Here is a 21549-nt window from a genome sequence, read left to right on the forward strand (position 1 = left end):
CTAAGATCCACCTATCCGATGAACGTTTTTTTCTCATATTATTCTCTTACATTTATAAAGAAAACCCCGTACTGGAGGGCAAAAAACATGAGTTTTTGATTTATTATATCATTTGAAATTTATTCATAATTCGAATCTCTTGAAGTGTGTTCAGACTATGTTTGAAGCAACATTTGAAGTATTTTGGAATTAAAAATATTGTTTTTAATACGCTGCTAGCTGTAAGCTTAAGTTCTCTCTAAAAGTCGATACCTCCCTGACGGAATATTTATTTCAAGAACTATACAGCCGATTTAGCTAAGATTTGGCTACAATACATAAAAACGTGTTTCTTTTTGTAGCAAAAATCGTCACTTAAAATCAAAAATTCAAATTGTAGAAAAACCTTTTTAGATCCTGGAATAAATATGTCATCAAGTGAAAGACGCGAAAAACAGTATTTACCTCCAATTATACTGCGATACGTTCTGAGAATGAAACAAATTAATTTAAAATAAGTTACTTTATGTTTCTAGGTCGTTCACATTTTTGAGGTTTTCTATTTTTCAAGTCGGGGGGGGGGGGCCTTTATCGATTCTGGTGATTTATAAAATTAACATTTAAAATGCATAAACATCTATTTATTAGCCATATTCAATTTCACAGCCAATGCTTGTTATATCCCGATCCGTAACCGAGCCCACCATAGTTCCACAGACCATTGTCAACGACCTTGCTGACAATCGGGGCCGAATAGCCCCAGTTCTTTCCGTACACTGGCCACTGGCTTCCGTAGACTGTTGGGTAAGCATATTTGCCAACGGTCACAGTTGGGAGCAAATTCTTTGCGTAGAGCCCATTTGCTGGCCAAACCGTGGTGCTCACCGGCACCGATACTTGATGATCCAAGATGGTCTGGATGTAGGATGCATGGGTGACGGCGATCGAAGCCAGAGCGATGATTGCGAGGAAAAACTGGAATACATATTTAATATTTCTTATATCTATTCATCATAAGGTGATGATTATCTTCTTACCTTCATTTTGAAAACAGCTACTGTGTTTCTTGATAGTTTCTAGTTGAAACGATGAATTGTGTTTGATGTACGGTCAGTGATTGCCAGTGATTTTATACACCTTTTTTTATAAACAGTGTGAATGTGCTAGCCACAAAACATGACCATATTCGATTTTAATTATTTGTCTATCGTACTCAATCAACCATGTCACAGGAACTGTGGAACAAGGGAGGGTAATTTAATACTTGTCCTTAACATAAATTGGTTGCGGTTATAGCTTCAAACTATGATAGTAATAATGTGATACATGGTTTACATCTGCGATGCATGGACGGCATCCATAATTGTGGTTGTCATCTTCCGCCGTGAAATTCAGAGGTTTTCAGAAGAATAGGTTAGAGCACCAGATCTAGTTAGAATTCCAATTCGATGGATGAAATCGAATGGTTGAGTGACGATAAGGACGACGAATAACCACTCACCAGAACGTAATTGTTGAAAAAAAACCATTGGTTAGTTGGAATGGTAAATGGTGCTGATATACATCACTGATTTCATGGTGTCCGTATGGGATTCAAATGTGTGACATTCTAATTTATGGAATATAGTCCCAGTTAAAGAGGTTATACAGGAATCATCCAATTGTAACATTACTACAATGAGTTGTATAAAAGGACTCTGCTGATGCGGAGTCGATATCAATCACTCCCAAGTCCTTCCAAGAGAATTACAAGCAAAACACAGCAGTTGTTTTCAAAATGAAGGTAAAAATTCAAGCATTGTCTCAAATCGTACAAACCAATTAATTGTTGTTTTTCATGCAGTTCTTCATCGCAATCATCGCTTTGACCCTTGCCATCGCTGCTCAGGCATCCTATGTCCCAGCCGTCCTGGACCATCAACTGTCCTGGCCAGTGAGTACCTCGGTTTGGCCATCAAATGGAATTTACGGAAAGGCTCTGCTGACACCACCGGCAGCGGTGACAAAGTACGCCTACCCTGGTATCTACGGAAGTGCCTGGCCAGTGTATGGAAAGACCTGGGGACTTTCGGCGGCTCCAGTTGTGACGAAGGTCGTTGACAACGGTCTGTGGAACTATGGCGGACACGGTTATGGACTGGGATACAACAAATACTGGCTGTAAAAATGTCATTGGATAGAAAATATTGGTTTTCACTGGTAACTGAATAAATTTGAAATCAAAAATAGTGAATTATTTTTGGGTTTGAAAATTTCCGAAAGCAAAAATATTTTAGTTAACGAAACCTTTTCCGATAATTTGAACTCGATTAGGTCTAGCCTCGAAGAAAGAAGATTGAAACGTGAGAGAAACGTTGCGAATATTTAACTATACTCGCGCATTTGGTCTGACAGACCGATAATCATTAAGATGGCTGGTTTAAATAACAATTGAAATCGAATGAAGTTAAAGAAAAAATAATTTTCTGGAGTTTATCATTCAATTATATCTTTTTCTTTGAATAAATACCGATAACGTCCAGAACTAAACAAAAGCATTATTACAGAGACGCGCAATATTACAGATTTTACACGCGAGTACAGAAGGGTTAATTGAAAAAAAAATTCGTAGGATAGTTTTTTGTGTTAAAAATGTATCTGATGAGAAACTTGTATTGATAAGTAAGGTTCATGTGAGGTCGCTTCCCTAGTGTTTACAAGTGTAATTCTGGTGTCAATCTATTCATGACAAAATTGCAAATATCAGATTGCCACAAAACTGATGACAGTTATCAAAATGGTTCGCATGTCAGAAAATATTGTCAATTGGACGTTCTATATCTCTATGAAAAACACCATCTTCTTGATAGGGCATCGAACGAAAACCATTGAGCAGAATCAAACAATCTTTTTTAACTTACCCATACCAATCTGTTCTGTTTGCGAGAATCTGATCTGGAAGAATCTGAAGATCTGGAGAATCTGTTCTGTTTGCGATAAGGGCGATTTCTGCTGGCCCCGGTAGAAACTACCCATACCATGTGATCTAATCAACTGTACAACATTAACGCTTTTCAGTACAAATTCAACAAACATTCTTGTGATATTGTTTGCTATGATAGAATCAATGCTGACGCCTTGCTGAAACTACATGTCAATCTGATTTCGCTCGTGTTTTAATCCTGCTATTCTCGCTCATTTTAATGTTGTCAAAATTGGGGTGACCAGAATTTGATGTGAAATCAAAAATCTAACTCATGATTTGAAATTTAGTTCAGACAAATACAAAACATAACATAATTCAGAAAATTTATTTCAGAAAAAACATGTTCATGCTGACAGTAATTATTTTTTTATGTTTGCCCCACAAAGAACTAACAACAAATGAAAACGGCGTATTTTTGGAAAAACCATCAATAACTTCGAGTAGGATTAAGATATGTTCTACATCGCAAAATGGTTGTCTTGATAAGCTGTAAAAGTTTTATGAAGGTAGTTTGCATGTAGAATTTGAAGTATAGATGTTAGAGCAAAAAAAACCATTTTTCATGGTGACCCAAATGTAAATTAGAACGAAAGCGCTAATTCGATTGTATTGAAAGATAGAAAAATACTTTGTTCTAAAGAGTTGCTTGAAATAACTGGGACTACAACATATTCACCTCTATCCAAAGATCTTATCTTTATCTTAAGAAAGTTAGATTTTTTATTTTAACTAAAATTTTTGTTACGTTATTTTTGACAACATTGAAATTGGTGCTTCGTCATATGACGAATTTCATGCCAACTTGAATGGCTGTTGGCTGTACCCTCTGAGATAGCAGTGAAACATTGTGGGTGTAAATACAGGGGTCATTTAAGCAACATTACATAATTGAAATATTCAAAATAGAATTAGACTACTTTTTGAAATGGACAAAAAAATCCTAATTTTTTACAAAAATTATAACTCAAAAACTATTATATTTAAAAAGCTGTGGTCGAAAAATGAAATGAATAACAAATAAATTAAATTTTAATGAAAAATACAAAAAAAATAAAATGTAACTGAATTTTTTTTAAATTAAAGTTCATTTTTCTCAAACAACTATTTTCTGAAAAAATATATATGAATAGTCCTTACAATTTCCAACAAGCAGAGGGGGGCACATTCGGACACTTTTTTTTCCTTGATTTTTAATATTTTTTATAAACTTTTAAAAAAATCCTGAATTCTTCCTGGTTGTCATTTGGACATCAATGTATCATATGGGCGTATTAGAGGTGTGCGTTGATGCGATTACGAATGGTTTATTCTAATTTTAGAAAATTGCCTTTTTGTCCGAATGTGCCCCATGTGTGGTAGGGCAGTTACGGACAGTCGTGGGGCACTTTCGGACAACGAAAAAAAAATTAAAATTTTATGTTTATAAACATTTTCCACCGTTTCCTCTTATTTCTAGCATATTCTGCATTTTTCTGTTTATCAGTATTTGTCTGAAAGGAAACTGCTTGCTATGAGAGTCAGTAAAAATTCGTGATTTTGCTTTCTTCCGTTTTCGAGTGGTGGTTTTCCGCAGTGAAATTTTTGGAAAAGATTCAACATTTTCCGGGGACAAAGTTGCCAAAGTATAATCTATCTGTGCTGTAGACGCAATGTTTTGCAGGATTGTTGTATTACCTGATGAGTCAGTTGCTACCTCCGCTCCAATAGGTGAAATCATTTGAGCATTCAAAATTCTTGTCCGAAAAAACCTTTCTTGAGAATGGATAGCAACCTGTCATTTTGAATCCAGCTAGGATATTACTCAGATTGAAAGAAGCATTATAAGCCGATGCAACTATACCTGAAAGGTCGTGTATAGGAATAGTTTATCCACGATGATTGAGTAGCCAATCGTTCTGAGAAACTGAGAGCTTTTGCTCGAAAGGGTCCATAACTGAATCATCCAGCTGTTGCGATTTGTGATATAAAGTGGAAAAGATACATGAATTGTGCAATTTTGTCTGCAATATTTTATTGTTTCCAAAGTGCAATGACTTTTTGAAATTGATTCGTTTACGTTGCTTTTTGCTACCTACCTCAAATGTTCCAGAACATTGAGAAACAGTTTTCCCGTTATGCAACCGTTAGTTGGGAAATTAGCAAATACAATGGAGCCAGTTGGACCACCTGTGAGCTAGAATCATGAAAACGTTCTATTCGAAACTAGTTCGATAGCTCTTTCCATCTCATCTTCGTTGATGCTGGTTCTATAGGTTTTCTTTTTGCAGATTCGAACAAATCATAATTTTATCTAATAAATAAACTTTTATTTCCCCGTTGTATGCAGGTTTTTTTCATTTCATAGTAGTTCCTAACTGAGGTGGCGTACTTAAATTTCTGAATCGTTCACAAAGGAATTAGGGAAATACTTACAACTTCAAGCTCAAAAGTTTCGAAACGTGTCTGAAGAAGGGCACTGTGTGACCAGGAGATTTTTTTTTTGTCTGTATTATAGTGATTTTCAACTCATTTGGCTGGTTCGTCACTTTTTACTTCCATTTTTGGAAGAATGTCGGGAGTGAGAATTGAACTCGTGACCTTTAGCGTGAGAGGCATAGATGTTACCACTACGCCAGATCGCCTCCACACGACCAGGAGATGTCAAACAATATGACAGCTGTTGGTGGAAGGACTGTTAACTTACTTATATTTTTAATTTGTTTGAAAATTGTACCACTTAATTTTTATAAGCGTTGTCCGAAACTGTCCCCCTTTCCCCTACCCCATACATTGGAAGATGGTCACTTCTACAGAAAAAAGGTTTTTCTAACAACAACCTTTTCATGTTGCCTTTGATGAAATAACGACCTATCCTAATTTTGTTCAAAGTTAAGATAGTGATATAGGGTATTCGACAAAGTTTTAGAACTTTTTAAAATATGAACATTTGTTGAAGACGTCAACTTTCTATCTTTCATAGTTTTCGGAATATTTGGAATTTTTGTGTGGAGACTCCTGATAAAATAATGTTTTACTCGTAACATTTTTGTGTGTAAATTCTCGCTTTTGATATGTTGTTGGCATGTTTCTGATTACAAAAAAAGCTTGCATAACATGTAAATCGTGATAATTTATGCATTCAAAATGTCACGAGTTAAACATTAAAATGATTACACCGAAACTTTTGCCTTTTCCCTTTCACTTCTTCTTTTCAGAATTAAAAAAAACATGTTTTGTAGAAAAATCAATTTTGGTTTTAAATTTTTCATTTCGATAGTTTTTTTTAATTTGTTTCATATTTTTTAATGTAAATATAAATAATTTCCTACATTTTATTGTTCAACTAAAGTTTTAGTAATTTGTCTTATAATTTTTGAGTCAGATTTTTTTTTATTCTAAGTTTTTTCAACTTTTTTTAGAAAAATCTTAATCTAAAAATTATACGACCTACAAAATGTTGGTTAAAGAAAGAAATGTGGAAAATAATTTAGGTTTTGAAACAAATTTTTGAAAAAAAAATCCCTTAAAAAAATGTATTTTGAGAATCCAAAATATTTTTTTCTCGTTAACATGTTTTTTTTTAAATTCTGTAAAAATAGATACAAATAGCCTTTGTGTGTTATGACCAGTTCATTTTTTTTTTCGCTGTGTAATAGTGCGTTTAATGGATTGTAAAGAAACATATTAGGCTGTCAAAAAAGTCCTGCGGTATTTTTTTTGAATTTTCATTTGTTCATAAAATTAGTTACAATCATCTGTTTTAAGTCAAATATGCGCCGTTTTGTTCGATGACTTGTTCCCCACGAGATGCCAACTTCATAATATCCCTGTTATAGTAGCTCGCTTCCTTATTGGCAAAAATTTCGGATAGCCAATTTTCACAGGCCTCTTTTGTGGCTAACTTCTGACTACCTAGCTCGTTCGCCATGGACAAAAACAGGTGGTAGTCACTTGGTGCAAGGTCCGGACTATACGGCGGATGCAAAAGAACCTCCCATCCGAGCTCCCGGAGCTTCTGGCGCGTCACCAAAGAAGTGTGTGGCCTGGCGTTGTCCTGATGGAAGACAATGCGGCCTCAGTTTATCAAAGATGGCCTCTTCTTCATGAGTGCTACCTTCAAGCGGTCCAGTTGTTGTCAGTACAGGTCCGAATTGAGCGTTTGGCCATAGGGAAGCAGCTCATAATAGATTATTCCTTGACAATCCCACCAAACACACAGCAGAACCTTCCTGGCCGTTAATGAGGGCTTCGCCACCGTCTGAGCCGCTCAAGCGGGCTTCGACCACGACCGTTTGCGCTTCACGTTGTCGTAAGTGACCCACTTTTCATCGCCAGTCATCATCCGCTTCAGAAACGGGTCGATTTTGTTGCGATTCAGCAGCGATTCACATGCGTCGATACGGTCAAAGATGTTTTTTTGCGTCAACGTGTGTGGCACCCATACATCGAGCTTCTTTGTGAATCCAAGCTTCTTCAAATGGTTAATAAAGGTTTGATGACTTATCCCCAGCTCTTGGCCGATGCTACGGCTGCTACTATGCCGGTCTTTCTCGGCTAATTCAGCGATTTTGTCGCAATTTTCGACGACAGGCCTTCCGGAGCGTGGCGCATCTTCGACGACCTCTACACCAGAACGAAAACGTTGAAACCATCGTTGTGCGGTGGAAATGGAAACTGTATCGGGTCCATAAACTGTACAAATTTTATTGGCAGCTTGAGATGCATTTTTGCCTTTGTCATAGTAGTACTGTAAAATATGTCGGATTTTCTCTTTATTTTGCTCCATATTTGCGACACTATAACTCACGAACGACTTAACCAAATAAAACACTGTCAAGGACTATATTATAGCGCGCAAAAATACCTTTCCAACAAGCTATAGTATGACTCAATACAATGAATACAACTAGAACTACGCGCTTACAACGACCGCAGGACTTTTTTGACAGCCTAATATAATAGAAAATTGTGCTAATATTGATTCAAGCCCATTGGAGCCTCAAATGTCTAGTTAGGAAATGTTTATTGTAATAGGTTATAGTTCAATTCTTGACCGATTATTTATGTTACATTGCTTTTTGAACATGTTTGTTTACGACTATGGCTAGTACCAATTACAACAATGCCTCTAACACAGATTTGTTTGCCAGGAATTGTACTAAAATCGGCATTCATTCAAAATAAGCTTTCGATGTGCTGTTTGAATATGCAAAGTATGTGTGCCAGACAAATGGTAAAATTTGAAGAGTTTAGTCAAATATTGAGTGTGTCTAGTGTAGATGTTGGTTGTATGTGTGAGACTTGGCTGAATGAATCGAGAAGTAATGATATAATAACAATTGATGGATATAACACTATAAGAAGCGATAGAATTGGAAAAACAGGTGGTGGACTGATGATATATGTGAAAAAATGTTTCAAGTATAAACTTTTGGAATCTTCTTGCGTCGAAACACATGGAAAACATACAGAATTCATTTTCATTGAATTATCTACCCTCAATGATATAATACTCATTGGATTGATATACAACCATCCTGATCTCGACGGCTCAGAACTTATTCACGAAAAGCTTACTTCTTTTGAAACTATACATAATAACATACTATTAATTGGCAATTTTAACACAAATCTAATGAATTGAACCCCAAAAGCTGAACGTTTTCATGCTACGCAAAAAAATGTTTCATCGCCTATACAGTCTATGACCAATTTCAGTGCCAATTATCACAATAGCTTTTGTTTCAGACTGGTGCAAATAACCGAAATCATTAATGCTGTACACAAAGTTACATCGAATGCTGTAGGTCTCGACGATATCCCCATCAGTTTTATTAAAAGTATTTTACCTTTACTACTAGAACCATTAGCTCACATTTTCAACAAAATTATTGACACGTGCATTTACCCCAAATTATGGAAAATGTCTAAAATAATTCCATTCCGAAAAAAGTCAAATTTAGCTTCATTAGACAATTTGCGCCCTATTAGCATTTTGAACGCATTGTCCAAAGTTTTCGAAAGGTTGCTGAAAATCCAGATATGTTCCTATGTTCACAATAATAATCTATTATCGCCCTTTCAGTCTGGCTATCGTTCCGGCCACAGTACTAAAACTGCAATGTTGAAAATTTGTGATGACATTGGTGTTATTTTAGATAAAGGCAATAGGGTTGTATTAATTCTCTTAGATTTTTCTAAGGCAAACTGGAAAATACTTTCAATTTCAACAGAAGCGCAGTTTCTTTGGTCCATTTATATTTGGTCAACCGTCAACAAGCAGTTTCTTGTAATCAGATATTATCCAGTTTTTTGCCAGTTTATTCTGGTGTTCCTCAGGGCTCTGTTCTAGGTCCAATTCTCTTCAGTCTCTACATCAATGATTTGCCAAGTGTCATCAGGAACTCTTCCATACATTTATTTGCAGACGACGTACAATTATATTTCAATTGTAATAATAGAAATATGAATGAAACTAGTGACATATTTAATGAAGACCTTGCTGTACAAGCAATAAGAAAGTGGTCATTTCAAAATTTATTGAAACTCAATGCTAAAAAAAACGCAAGCATTGTTTTTTCGACGTAATATGAATGAAAAATTTCCAAACATAAACATCGGCAACGAAACAATTAGCTTTGTAGATTCCGCATCAAGTTTAGGTTTTATTATACAAAGCGATTTTAATTGGGATAAGCACATACCGAGTCGATGTGGTAGAGTTTATTCTTGTCTTTGAACATTGCACTCAAAAAAACACGTTTTACATTATTCGACTAAACTCAAATTATTCAAAAGCTTCATATTGCCACATTTTATATCCTGTGATTTTTTAATTAGTTGCGCTGCAATCCGAGTTCAAGACAGACTGAGAGTTGCACTAAATTCTTGCGTAAGATTTATTTTCAATGTGGGTCGAATGGATTCTGTCTCACACTTACAACACTCACTCTTAGGATATTCATTCCACAATTTCATTGCAGCTAGATCTTGTATATTATTACATAAAATGATTACAACAAGAACACCCGCATATCTATATAATAAAAATTGAAGCCATTTCGTAGTACAAGAACTTGGCGGTTCGTGATACCCGCCCACAATTCGTCGCTCTATGGCAGAACATTCTTTGTGAGTGGTGTTGTTTTATGGAATTCACTTCCCTGTAATTTCCAAAATCAAGAGTCATCATTCGTGTTCAGGAGGCAATGTATGGATTATTTCAATCGGTCGAGAAATAGTTAGTTTGTAGTATTAGAAGGATTGTTATTATTTTACAAATTACCAACGCACTTCATACCATACTTCATAACTTTATAGCACTAAAAAGACTGCAGTCTTACGCTATGAGAGTGAATAAATAATAATAATAATAATAACAATAATAAGCGTCTGTTCTCCATGTTAGGAGCGGCCCACAACAGCGTCTGTATTCCAGGTTAGGAACGGCTGAGATACCGTCCTTCAGGCAGGTTGAGGACTCTAAGAAGCAACCTGTGCCAACCCGTGTTTTCCCGGGAAAAGGAAAACTACCAATAATGCAATTGAGAAATCGGAGAATTATAGTAATGCGATCGCCTGAGGAGGGCCCCCGGACTGGAGCTGGTCCTGGAACGGGCGTACATGCGAGCGGCCAGCGGCTAGAGGAATTGGTGCAAGAGCGGACCCCTAGTCATCGGGCTCAGCCCGTAAACCGAACGCTAAACAGAACCCGCAGCACAAGAAATCACAATGGCAATGCTCCACCTGCAAATGATGCTGCGATTGGACGACGTCAGTCGCTCACATTGACAGGCCGCCAACGGCAACGAATCATGTGGACGAGAGAGATGAATGAATTCGTGATTCGTTGCTATTATGTCTGCACTAGATTGGAGACGGACATGTCCGGCAGACCAAGAATGCTGGAAATGTTCAACGAGCAGTTCCCACGATTTGCCGGCCAACTAGATCGGAATAAGCTCTACACACGGAGACGAGCGATTTTGTCACACAACATGCTGTCCCCGGCTGAAATAGAGGCCATCAAGTTGGAAGTGCAACGAGAACTGCGTAGAGAGAGTGGAAGATCGAGCGATATGTCGAGAAGGAGCTCTGCTAGGCTGAGTGCATCGTTCGCTAGTGAAAGGCGCGAATCTATTGCACCACCACCGGATCCAGTGGATGAGCCTAGAGGACAAGAGCCGGCAGAGAATCAACAACGAGGTCAACTAAAGAACGAATTGGCTTTCCACATGGATGCAGCAGTGACCCAGTTTTACGGAACGGACCCCTTAACCCGACACAAGATTCCGAAGTTGCAGTATTCCCACCGACTAACGAGTGCCGTCCAAGTACTCGACCAGGAAGTTCTACCTGTGTACCTGGAAGTGGTAGAGAATCTAGAGGAGCTGCAATTTATCGTTTATTGTGGAACTGTAGCTGTTGTACGGACGTTAGGAATGCGCACCTTTCACCAAGACGATAGACAGAACCGCGTACTCTCCAAAAAACCGAAACCTGCTTGGATGAGACGCCTGAAAGGTCGTATCCAAACGCTCCGAGTAAAAATCGGTCGACTAACGCAGTACAAGAGGGGAAGTCGATCGCGAAAGCTGATTCGTGGAGTTGCTGAAATTGTGAATCCGGCAGAGCTCTCTGATCTTAATGAAAACCGCATCATTGAGATCCTCGACACCCATGTACAACGGTTGAGTGCTCTATCAAAAAGGTTAAGACGTTATACGGAATGTACGAAAAGGCATGCGGATAATCGTATGTTCAGTATGAACGAAAGGGAGTTCTACAGCCGCATCAAAAAGAAACGCAATAATTACGATGGTGGTCTTCCTGAGATTGACGAAGTTACCCAGTTTTGGTCAGGCTTATGGGAGAACCCTATTCAACATCGAAGTAACAGGATGTGGCTGGATGTGGAGAAGAAGAGGAATATGGAAACGGACTTGAAGCAATGCCTGCCGTTATGGTAACCGCCCATGATATCAACGAAGCCATTCGATATTCCAGGAATTGGGCTGCGCCAGGACCAGATTTCGTGCACAATTTCTGGTACAAAAAGTTTTCTTCAACTCATGGGTGAATGGCAGAGTGCTTCAATAAGGTATTAGAAAATCCCCAAACAACACCGGAGCTCGTGACCAGGGAAATTACTCATCTGATGCCAAAGGATCAAGACACAGCGAATGCGGCGAAGTACAGGCCAAAAACATGTCTAACGAGCCTGTACAAGCTACTTACATCGGTGATTAATAAAAAGATACAAAACCATTGCGATGTTAACGAAATATTACAGGAGAACAGAAAGGCTGTAAACAGAACACGCGGGGCTGCAAAGATCAAGTCGTTATCGATGCAGTCATCGTCGGACAAGCAAGCCGAAACAGAAGGAACCTGAGTATGGCGTACATTGACTATAAAAAAGCATACGACTCAGTACCGCATACGTACCTGATAAAGGTACTAAAAATGTACAAGATACATGATGGCGTCATCAGGTTTATGGAACACGCAATGGTAAACTGGAGCACCTCGCTTAGTATCACCGACGGAACAACTATGTTGAGATCCAGAACTCTCAATATTCGCAGGGGAATATTCCAAGGTGACACATTCAGTCCTTTGTGGTTTTGCCTTGCGATGAACCCCTTGAGCAGAGCACTCAACCGAAGCAGCCATGGCTACCATATCAACAGAACAACGACAATAAACCATACCTTCTATATGGACGACTTGAAACTGTTTGCGGAATCAACAGAAGCGCTACATAGTCTTCTACAGTGTGTTAGCGACTTTAGTTCCGATGTGCGGATGGAACTCGGAATCGAAAAGTGTAAGGCAGTACAGCTCCACCGTGGACGATTGGTGGAGACTGAAGGATTCCGCATTAACGAGAGTGAAGTGATTCAAGATTTGGTGGAAGGCGAATCCTATAAGTACCTGGGATCTCTGCAATTGAAAGGGATTTGTCACACAAAAATCAAGAAGGAACTCCAGGAACAATTCTTGATCAGAATCAACCAGGTTTTGAAAACAAACCTTTTCGGCGGCAAAACAATCAAAGCCGTCAATACGTTTGCCGTTCCTTTACTCACGTACAGTTTCGGGGTGCTGAAGTGGACGAAAAACGATTTAGAAACAATAGAAAGAGCAATGAGAGTGACGTTCACAAAGCACCGTATGCACCATCCAAAGTCGTCCATAGAAAGATTCACCTTACCACGTGTTGAAGGAGGAAGAGGTGTCACTGACATTAGAGCGCTTTGCAGTTCCCAGATCCAGCAGTTGCGGAGTTACTTCGTGGAAAGTCAGACCCGTCACGATATCTATCGCGCTGTCTGTGAAACGGACCGTGGATTCAGTGCCCTGCATCTGGCGCAGGAGCAGTACGAACTTAGCTGCAATTTGCAGACCATAGAAGAAAAAATAACATCATGGAAGCAAAAGGAACTTCATGGGACACACCCCCATCGTTTAGAGCAAGCGCATATCGACAAAGTATTATCGAACACGTGGCTGGTGCGAGGTGAACTCTTTTCTGAAACAGAAGGGTTTATGATAGCCATCCAGGACCGGATAATAGCGACTAAAAACTACCGAAAGTACATCTTGCACGAAAACGTTGTTGACTGTTGCAGAAAGTGCAATAAAGTAGGAGAGACGATTGAACACGTCATAGCCGGCTGTGGAGCGCTAGCCGAATCAGCTTATCTCAATCGTTACAACTCGGTTGCCAAGATTGTTCATCAACAGCTAGCATCAAAACGCAACTTGGTAAATCAGTTGGTACCCTACTACAAGTATATTCCGGATCCGGTTTTGGAAAATAGCTGCTACAAGATGTACTGGGATCGCGAGATTCTTACGGATGTCCGAATACCAGCTAATCGCCCTGATATTGTGGTCTACGATAAAAATAAGAAAGAAGTGCTGATAATAGACATTGCAATACCGTTAGACCACAATCTACAATCTACGTTTGCTGCCAAGATAACCAAGTATCACGACTTGGCAGAAGAACTAAAACAAATGTGGCATTTGAAAGGCATCCGTATTATACCAGTAGTGATCTCTGCTACTGGGTTAGTTCCACACTCTCTCACGCAGTCATTGGAGGAGCTGCAAGTAACAGAGCAGCTTGCGGTTATGCAGAAAGCGGTGATTCTTGGAACGTGTAACATAGTGCGACGGTTCCTGAATCACCATAATTACAAACGATGATTGTGCAGACACTATTATAAAGAGAAAAAAAGAAGAAAAAAAAGATACCACAGAGCCTAATCCCCCTTTGGCATTTAAGAAGCCCGGGGGTAGGTGAATATTCCAGCTCAATGCTGAGAAGTGCCATAACTCTAAATAATAATAATAATAATAATAATAGCCTTTACAATTTCCAACAAGTCTCCCATGCATCGGAAGATGGGCAACTTTACAGGGGAATAGTTTTTACGATTTACATGTTCTGTTTTTCTGTTTAGAAGCGTGTCAAGAACATGTTTCGAGCATTTAAACGCAAAAATGTAACGTTTCATTTCTTATTTATTTTTTTTATTTATATTCAGGAAACTATAAAAGATAGAAACGTCTTCGACAAAAGTTCATATTTCAAAGAGGTCTAAAACTTTGTTAAATACGCTACATCGCTATCTTGACTTTAAACAAAATTATTTTTGTATTTGAATTTGTTGTAATTTTTTCAAAGAAAACACAAAAAAGTTGTTGTTAGATAAACTTTTTCCCTTTGAACGTGTGAAAGTTTTGAATTTTTTTTTGTAATTTTTGAATGAAAATTTAAACAATTTCCTACATTCCATCCTTTGACATTGACTTTAGAATTTGTAGGTATTATAGTTTTTGAGTCATGAATTTTTGTTAAAAATTAGGAAACAATTGTTGGTCCTTTTCAAAAAGTAGTCTAATTCTTTTTTAAAGATTTAAAGTATGCAAAGTTCTTTAAATAACCCATGTCTTTACACCCATAACGTTCCACTGCTATCTGAGATGGTGCTGCCAACTCCGCACGAGTTCGCCATATCTTTCTACACATTTGTCTAGAGAATAAGTGCCGAGCTTTAGATGCAAATTTCCACTTGAATTCGTTCCCTAGACCAGGCGTTCCAAAAGTACTGCATTTTCATTACAGTCGGTATGAAATAAAATCGAGACTCACTGTGTGCGCGCTACATTCGCATACAAGCGACAAAGCACGAATGAATAAAATAAACCTGTACTATAGCAGACGGTGCTTCGTCGAATTTGTCTGATTTGTCGGGCCCGATCGTAGTGAGCCAAACGTACTGTTAATTTTCCATTTTTTCGTGTCTGCTACTCCATTAATTCTGTCGCTGTAACAGTCGCTCACGATGCGATGAATATCATCGGTTTACCCGAGTTACTGTCAAATTTGACTGTCGCAAGAAAAATGTCATGACCAAGAAATCGCGGTCGTAAAACAAGCCTTTATTTTATGCGTTTGTGCTTTTTCACCAGTACGCTCTGGGATGTGGTTGTGAGCACAAGTTACGTATATACAGAGACAGCCGATTCAATTTTAGATCGGCTGTATCGAGAATGATGTACTGTTGGGATGGCCGAATCAAGATAGGTACACAAATGAGCAGCAATTCATAGGAGAAAAAAGCACGGATTCCTTAATGATTCTAGGCGAGAGTTTCTTTGTTAATATATTGATGACATCGGGAAATACTCAGTGTTGGGAATGTTTAGATTTATCCTCCAAGTAGGAAACTAATAATTGTGGTGACAGATTAATATATAACAATGCATTTTTGGCCTTATTTCGATCAAATCATTTTCAAATCGCCTCAATAAACACAAATGAAGCAAACTTTAAACGTTCGAAAACCGATGGATTTCAAACAGGCTCAGTACATTTTTTTAGAGGCGAACCAGCCCAGGAGGCTGAAAGTCTCTTCAATAAAGAATTAAAAAAAGGACATATTTTGTATTATGTATGGTCCTCATGACCTAGTGGTTTGCGTGGCGCTTGCCACGGGGGCTTCGAGTTCGATTTCCGTTCGGGTTAGAAATTCCATCCGAACGATCCACTCTATCGTTGCTCCTACTCGCACCACTACCCCCAGCTTCACTCTCATCTGGCCATGCATTTGCACCCGCGAAACTTTCATCTACGCTAATTCCACCCACAACACTTCCTCTCGCATTTCTTTCAACAGATTCTTCCCTGTTGCTCACACTGCTCACTTGCTCTCCATATATGATAGCCGCGTCATCGACCAACAAATAATTTTTTTCCATTTCGGAATATGCTGCAGAATTCACCAGAAACTGAAAATTATCTTCCGTTTCAAAGCCTACAACCTATAGTTTGCGAATGAGAAAATGAATAAAATACTGGTGAATAAAGAACACACTTTTGTAAGCGAACGACGTTGCATAATATATACAAAGACACCCGACATCATCAGCACGAGGGAAAAAAAATCATTCACGACAGTAGCAATGCATTTACAATGCACTTGTCAAAGTATTGTACTTGTAGAGATATTGTAAACTATTACTGCGCTGGAGGAACTAATCGGCGGCTTACTTTTTACAATCTTATGAATGGGATCAATTATTTTTTAATGTATGTGCTGAACAATATTGATAAGGAAACAAGTCGCAGGAAGAGTTCCTAGAAATCTTCTAGAAATCTAGGAAGTGGTTATAGATACAGTAGACCCGAAAAACACAACTGCATGAAATGTAAAAAAATATGTTTGTCTCGAGCATGCAGCTATGGTGTGTTCTGATTTTTACACCAATGGAACGTCAATCGATGATTAATACGTTTTTATGATATTTCATAGCCCTTACTTGCCCATGAAGCCCATGAAGCCCAAGCCCATGAATTATATTCAGTTGCTTACATTTGGTTACCAATAGTAAAAAAAAGTCGATTTTAGTTATCTGTGTTGGAGTATCAAAAATTACTTTGTTTTGAGGAGACTGAATTAGATGACAATTGAAACTAAATGAAGTTGAAGAATAAATATTCTCTGGAGTTTTTTCATTCAATTACATCCACAAATAAATACCAATAACGCCTAAGAAGTACACAATAGCAATATTACAGAGAAGTTAAACTTCCGGTCTGTAACACCGTGGGCGAGTCATGGTTTTGTGCGCGAGTACAGGAGAGTTAAGTCCAATGATTCCTCCGGGATGCATTGCCAGCTCTTGTATTACTTGTGGCTGCTCATCGGACCAAATACTGTAATTTTTTTTATTGACGTATCCGTTTAACCAAAAATGTGCTTCGCCGCTAAGGACAAGTTTTCGATAACTCAAAAAAGAACACACATTTTTAACAGAGCATTGTTTTTAATAATTAAATTCGATGATTTTTCAGCGTTGTGCGTTTGAAAGTCTGTCCATAATGAAATGGTACTGAAAAATATACAACTTAAATATTGACACAGGGCACAAATCACGCATTATCTGTCAAAAACAGTGCGCAAAAAATCACCCCTTAGAAAGGTCATGTTTTACAGCTGTCAGAATCCAAAATAGTATTATCCTAAGCACAAGATAAACGAGCCTGTTTAACATATTTTAGATGATAACAATTCTAAAGGATTTCCAAGTCAAATCCATTCGAGCCATGAGGGGGGAAACTACTCTGGTCTAAAACTAACGATTTTTTTTTCGAATGTTGGATTTGAAGTTTGTGTTGGGACATTATGGTGATTGAAAGATTTTTTTTTTACTTATTGGACACCAATATAGTGATTACTATGATGTTGGCAAGTGGGCACGCGAATGGTCTTTCTGAAAATGTTGGTAAGTTTCCCTCAAGACCGACTTGACTGAAATTGGTATGTAACAATGTAAAAATAAATTATCTAAATTGTTAAGTACCTGTTTTTAAATACATCAATTTTTCATTCATTTATGATTTTTTTCAATAGTGACTTTTGTTGGAAAAATACAGCCATTTTTTATTTGAAAGGCCACCATTCTGGCAATTTTTCGTTTATTACAAAACCGTTACGTAACATTTCATTACGTTCATTTTTACATTTTGTTCATGCCATTTTCAGCTTGATCGGTCCACCAACATAAACAGTATATCGACATCCAAAAAATTAAAACTACATCTTCGAATATACCTTAACCAATCACCAAAATGTCCCATCTCTCAACTCTAATTCTAACATCCAGAAAAAAAACATCACGAAAATCCGCTATTTTTGTACCTTCCTGTAGAGTCCCCTTAAGTGCCTCACATGACTGAAACTTATCAGTAATATGCCCATAATAAAACACAAGTTTTTGCGATAATCAATTCAAACTATATTCATCTACTTGGTCACATCACAGTTATTTACACGATTCTCTGAGCTGCTGTTATTTACAGGGTTCCTGGAGCTGGAGCCAGATTCAGGGACTTCTGGTTGACGGCATGTCCGGCGAGTGGAGCCTTGTGGACAGCACCACGGTTGGCAGCGACATAAGTGGCAGAGTGCTCAACTGGGGCAACGACAACAGCGGCGGCATGATGGTGGTTATCCCAGTGTCCATGATGTCCCCAATGGTTGTTGATGGCAACAGCAGCTGGAACGTGGTGAGCATCCCAGTGACTGTTGACAGCGATGGCGGCTGGAACATGATGGGCATCCCAGTGGTTGTGAGCCAGAACTGGAGCGTGATGAATCAGAGTGTTGTGGGCGAGGGATGCATGAGCCCAGCTGTGATGATCGTTAGATTGGACAACAGTTGGGTTGACCAGATGATGGGCAGCATGGCTCAAAACTGGAGCAGCATGATGAGCATAGATCGATGGAACGTATGAACCTTCAGCAACAACGGCGAGGGCCACCATGACTACAGCTGCGATGCACTGAAATAGAAAAAAAACACATAGTTGAGATTATCGAAAAAATCAGACACAAATGTAATAAATACCTTCATGATTGTTGTTCTAAGGTTAACTTAGGAGTACTGTATGAATTGACGAACTGATTGTGACTGATAAAAATAAAGACGAATTCGTCCATTTATACAGAAAAATCAGAATTAATCATACAATTGCGACTGCCATGTTTTTGTTTCATTCGAGGATGTCGATTGCGACTAACTTGAATGGCCCGAAAAAGATCCGAAGCCGATTGTGTTTTGACTTAATTCCATTCGCCCCATTACCCATTAGAGTTCGAACGAATTCACTAACCTGTTTTGAACTGTCTCAACCACAAGTTCATTGCTGCACCGGTGTTTTTTGCCAAATATGTTCAAGGTTCAATGATTAACGGAAAACATATCAATTCTTGAGAGCAATTTTCGGTCCCTTCCTGAAGGTGTGGCAAAAGTGAACGGTGTTACGCATTTCGTGTGTCGTCAACTGAAATGCGTTAAGCGATTTTCAGTATAAATACTGTTAAACACTGGAGGACCTCATCACAGTTATTTTAACATTCATTTCGATAGCAACATATCAAGTAAACCTTAAAATAACAATCATGAAGGTATTTTATATTCGATTTTAATTTATTTGATAATCTCAACTGAGTATTTTTCTTATTCCAGTGCATCGCAGCTGTAGTCATGGTGGCCCTCGCCGTTGTTGCTGAAGGTTCGTACGTTCCATCGATCTATGCTCATCACGCTGCTCCAGTATTGACCCATGCTGCCCATCATCTGGTCAACCCAACTGTTGTCCAATCTAACGATCATCACAGCTGGGCTCATGCCTCCCTCGCCCACAATACTCTGATTCATCATGCTCCAGTTCTGGCTCACAACCACTGGGATGCCCATCATGTTCCAGCCGCCATTGCTGTTAACAGCCATTGGGATGCTCACCATGTTCCAGCCGCTGTTGCCATCAACAACCATTGGGGACATCATGGACACTGGGATAACCACCATCATGCCGCCGCTGTTGTCGTTGCCCCAGTTGAGCACTCTGCCACTTATGTCGCTGCTAACCGTGGTGCTGTCCACAAGGCTCCACTCGCCGGACATGCCGTAAACCAGAAGTCCCTGAACCTGGCTCCAGCACCTGGAACCCTGTAAATTACTGTGGTTTGCCAAACTAGTCTTATGAACGAGTGATTGAATATATTTGCTGATTGATGAATTATTCAATGTATTTTATTGCATTTTACCATGACTGTTTTTCACCTGCCGAAAGTTGTCATTTTCAGCATCGTTATATGTGTAACATATGTGTGATATGTGTTTCATCTCATAGTTTTATGCACGGTTTTATAAAACTCAAAACGCGATGAGTACTAATCAATTCTAAATCAAGGCAGACATTTTTGTTGAGCCGTAGCAAACATTTCTTCTCAGAGTTGCCTTCTGAGCTATAGTGAATTACATCAACGTGGTTAGTTGGTAAAACAGAATGAAAATACTGTCCATTCTGATGGACCGTTTTTTTGTTAAAAAAAATAAAAAAATCTTCCTTTGTTTTTATTTGATGTTAGTATGTGGTGTCCTTCCTTCTGAGAATTTCGAACGATCGGAAATGAACACGCATGTAATTTGAGCTAAGACACGACTACCTGAATATTGTATTCAAGAATTTCATGCCAACTCGTCTTAGAAGTTGGCAGCACCATCTCAGATAGCAGTGAAACGTTGCGGGTGTAGAGGCATTGGTCATTTAATCCTTTGCGGTCGTTCGTCTGCCCTCAGCCACCACAGCATGGAATCATACTAAAATTCTATTCAACGATGTAATAGTTTATATTATTTCTAAACAAATTTTTAAGTCTAGTGAACGTTTTTACGAATGTATACGGAGTTTTTATGAATAATAGGTAACGGTAAACGGTATGAACAAAATATTATTAACGTGAAGAGATAAGAGGATCTCTTTCAAGGGAGATTAATTCCGACCGACCGCAAAGGGTTAAACAACTTACATACTTGAAATCTTCAAGAGGGCCTTCTTTTCGAAAAGGGCCAAATTGTTTTTCTCTATTTTTTACAATATTTCTACAAAATTCTGATCGAATGATAAAATGTAGGAAATTGTTCAAATTTTCATGAAAAAAAAACAATTTTTTTCCAAAAAAATACACTGAAGTAAAATATTTTAAAAATTTGAAAAATTTTCCCAAAAAATTGAAATCGGATAAACGTTTTAAATTGAATTGAAGGTTTTCCAAATGGTTATCTAGATTATATCCAATAATAATTATATCGTCAAGATACACATAGCATTTCGTCCCTATATAATCACCGAGGATATTATTCATGGCTCTTTGGAAGGTTGCGGGAGCATTTTTAAGCCCAAAAGGCATTCTAGTGAATTCAAAATGCCCTTTGTCTGTAGAAAAAGCTGTTTTCTCGATATGTTTCGGGTCCATTGGGATTTGATGGAATCCAGATTTTAAATCAAGTGTTGATTAATATTCAGATTTTCCTAGGAATCCAATATTTCTTCAATTTGAGGCATAGGGTATCTATCGTCTATAGTATGTTCGTTAAGTTTCCTATAATCGATTAGGACTAGTACTTTTTCCTTTCCAGATGCGTCTAGTTTTTTGGGGACCACCCATATGGGTGAGGAGTACGGACTTTTGGAAGGTCGAATTATTCCATTATCTAGCATTTCCTGTATTTGCTCATGAACATCTAGTTTGAAGTGATGT

General features: G+C 38.3%; 4 protein-coding genes across 4 annotated transcripts; 2 read left to right on the forward strand and 2 right to left on the reverse strand.

Annotated features, from left to right (window-relative positions):
* Positions 1 to 261: 261 nt before the first annotated feature.
* On the reverse strand, positions 262 to 1086 carry LOC129780029 (uncharacterized). Its single transcript, XM_055787882.1, has 2 exons — positions 1017 to 1086; positions 262 to 954 (listed from the first exon to the last, which is right to left on the reverse strand). Exons 1-2 carry the CDS (start codon positions 1020 to 1022, stop codon positions 640 to 642), a joined length of 321 nt encoding a protein of 106 aa, XP_055643857.1. The 5' UTR covers positions 1023 to 1086; the 3' UTR covers positions 262 to 639.
* Positions 1087 to 1648: 562 nt separating this feature from the next.
* On the forward strand, positions 1649 to 2339 carry LOC129779650 (uncharacterized). The gene is made up of 2 exons (XM_055787241.1): positions 1649 to 1762; positions 1823 to 2339. Exons 1-2 carry the CDS (start codon positions 1757 to 1759, stop codon positions 2141 to 2143), a joined length of 327 nt encoding a protein of 108 aa, XP_055643216.1. The 5' UTR covers positions 1649 to 1756; the 3' UTR covers positions 2144 to 2339.
* A 15885-nt stretch (positions 2340 to 18224) lies between these two features.
* LOC129780102 (histidine-rich protein PFHRP-II-like) lies at positions 18225 to 18912 on the reverse strand. The gene is made up of 2 exons (XM_055788039.1): positions 18851 to 18912; positions 18225 to 18785 (listed from the first exon to the last, which is right to left on the reverse strand). The coding sequence occupies exons 1-2, from the start codon at positions 18854 to 18856 to the stop codon at positions 18297 to 18299; spliced, it is 495 nt and encodes a 164-aa protein (XP_055644014.1). The 5' UTR covers positions 18857 to 18912; the 3' UTR covers positions 18225 to 18296.
* Positions 18913 to 19360: 448 nt separating this feature from the next.
* LOC129780314 (histidine-rich protein PFHRP-II-like) lies at positions 19361 to 20027 on the forward strand. The gene is made up of 2 exons (XM_055788428.1): positions 19361 to 19410; positions 19472 to 20027. Exons 1-2 carry the CDS (start codon positions 19405 to 19407, stop codon positions 19958 to 19960), a joined length of 495 nt encoding a protein of 164 aa, XP_055644403.1. The 5' UTR covers positions 19361 to 19404; the 3' UTR covers positions 19961 to 20027.
* Positions 20028 to 21549: the final 1522 nt, after the last annotated feature.

The sequence above is a fragment of the Toxorhynchites rutilus genome, chromosome 3 (genome assembly GCF_029784135.1).
Source record: "Toxorhynchites rutilus septentrionalis strain SRP chromosome 3, ASM2978413v1, whole genome shotgun sequence".
NCBI lineage: Eukaryota > Metazoa > Arthropoda > Insecta > Diptera > Culicidae > Toxorhynchites > Toxorhynchites rutilus.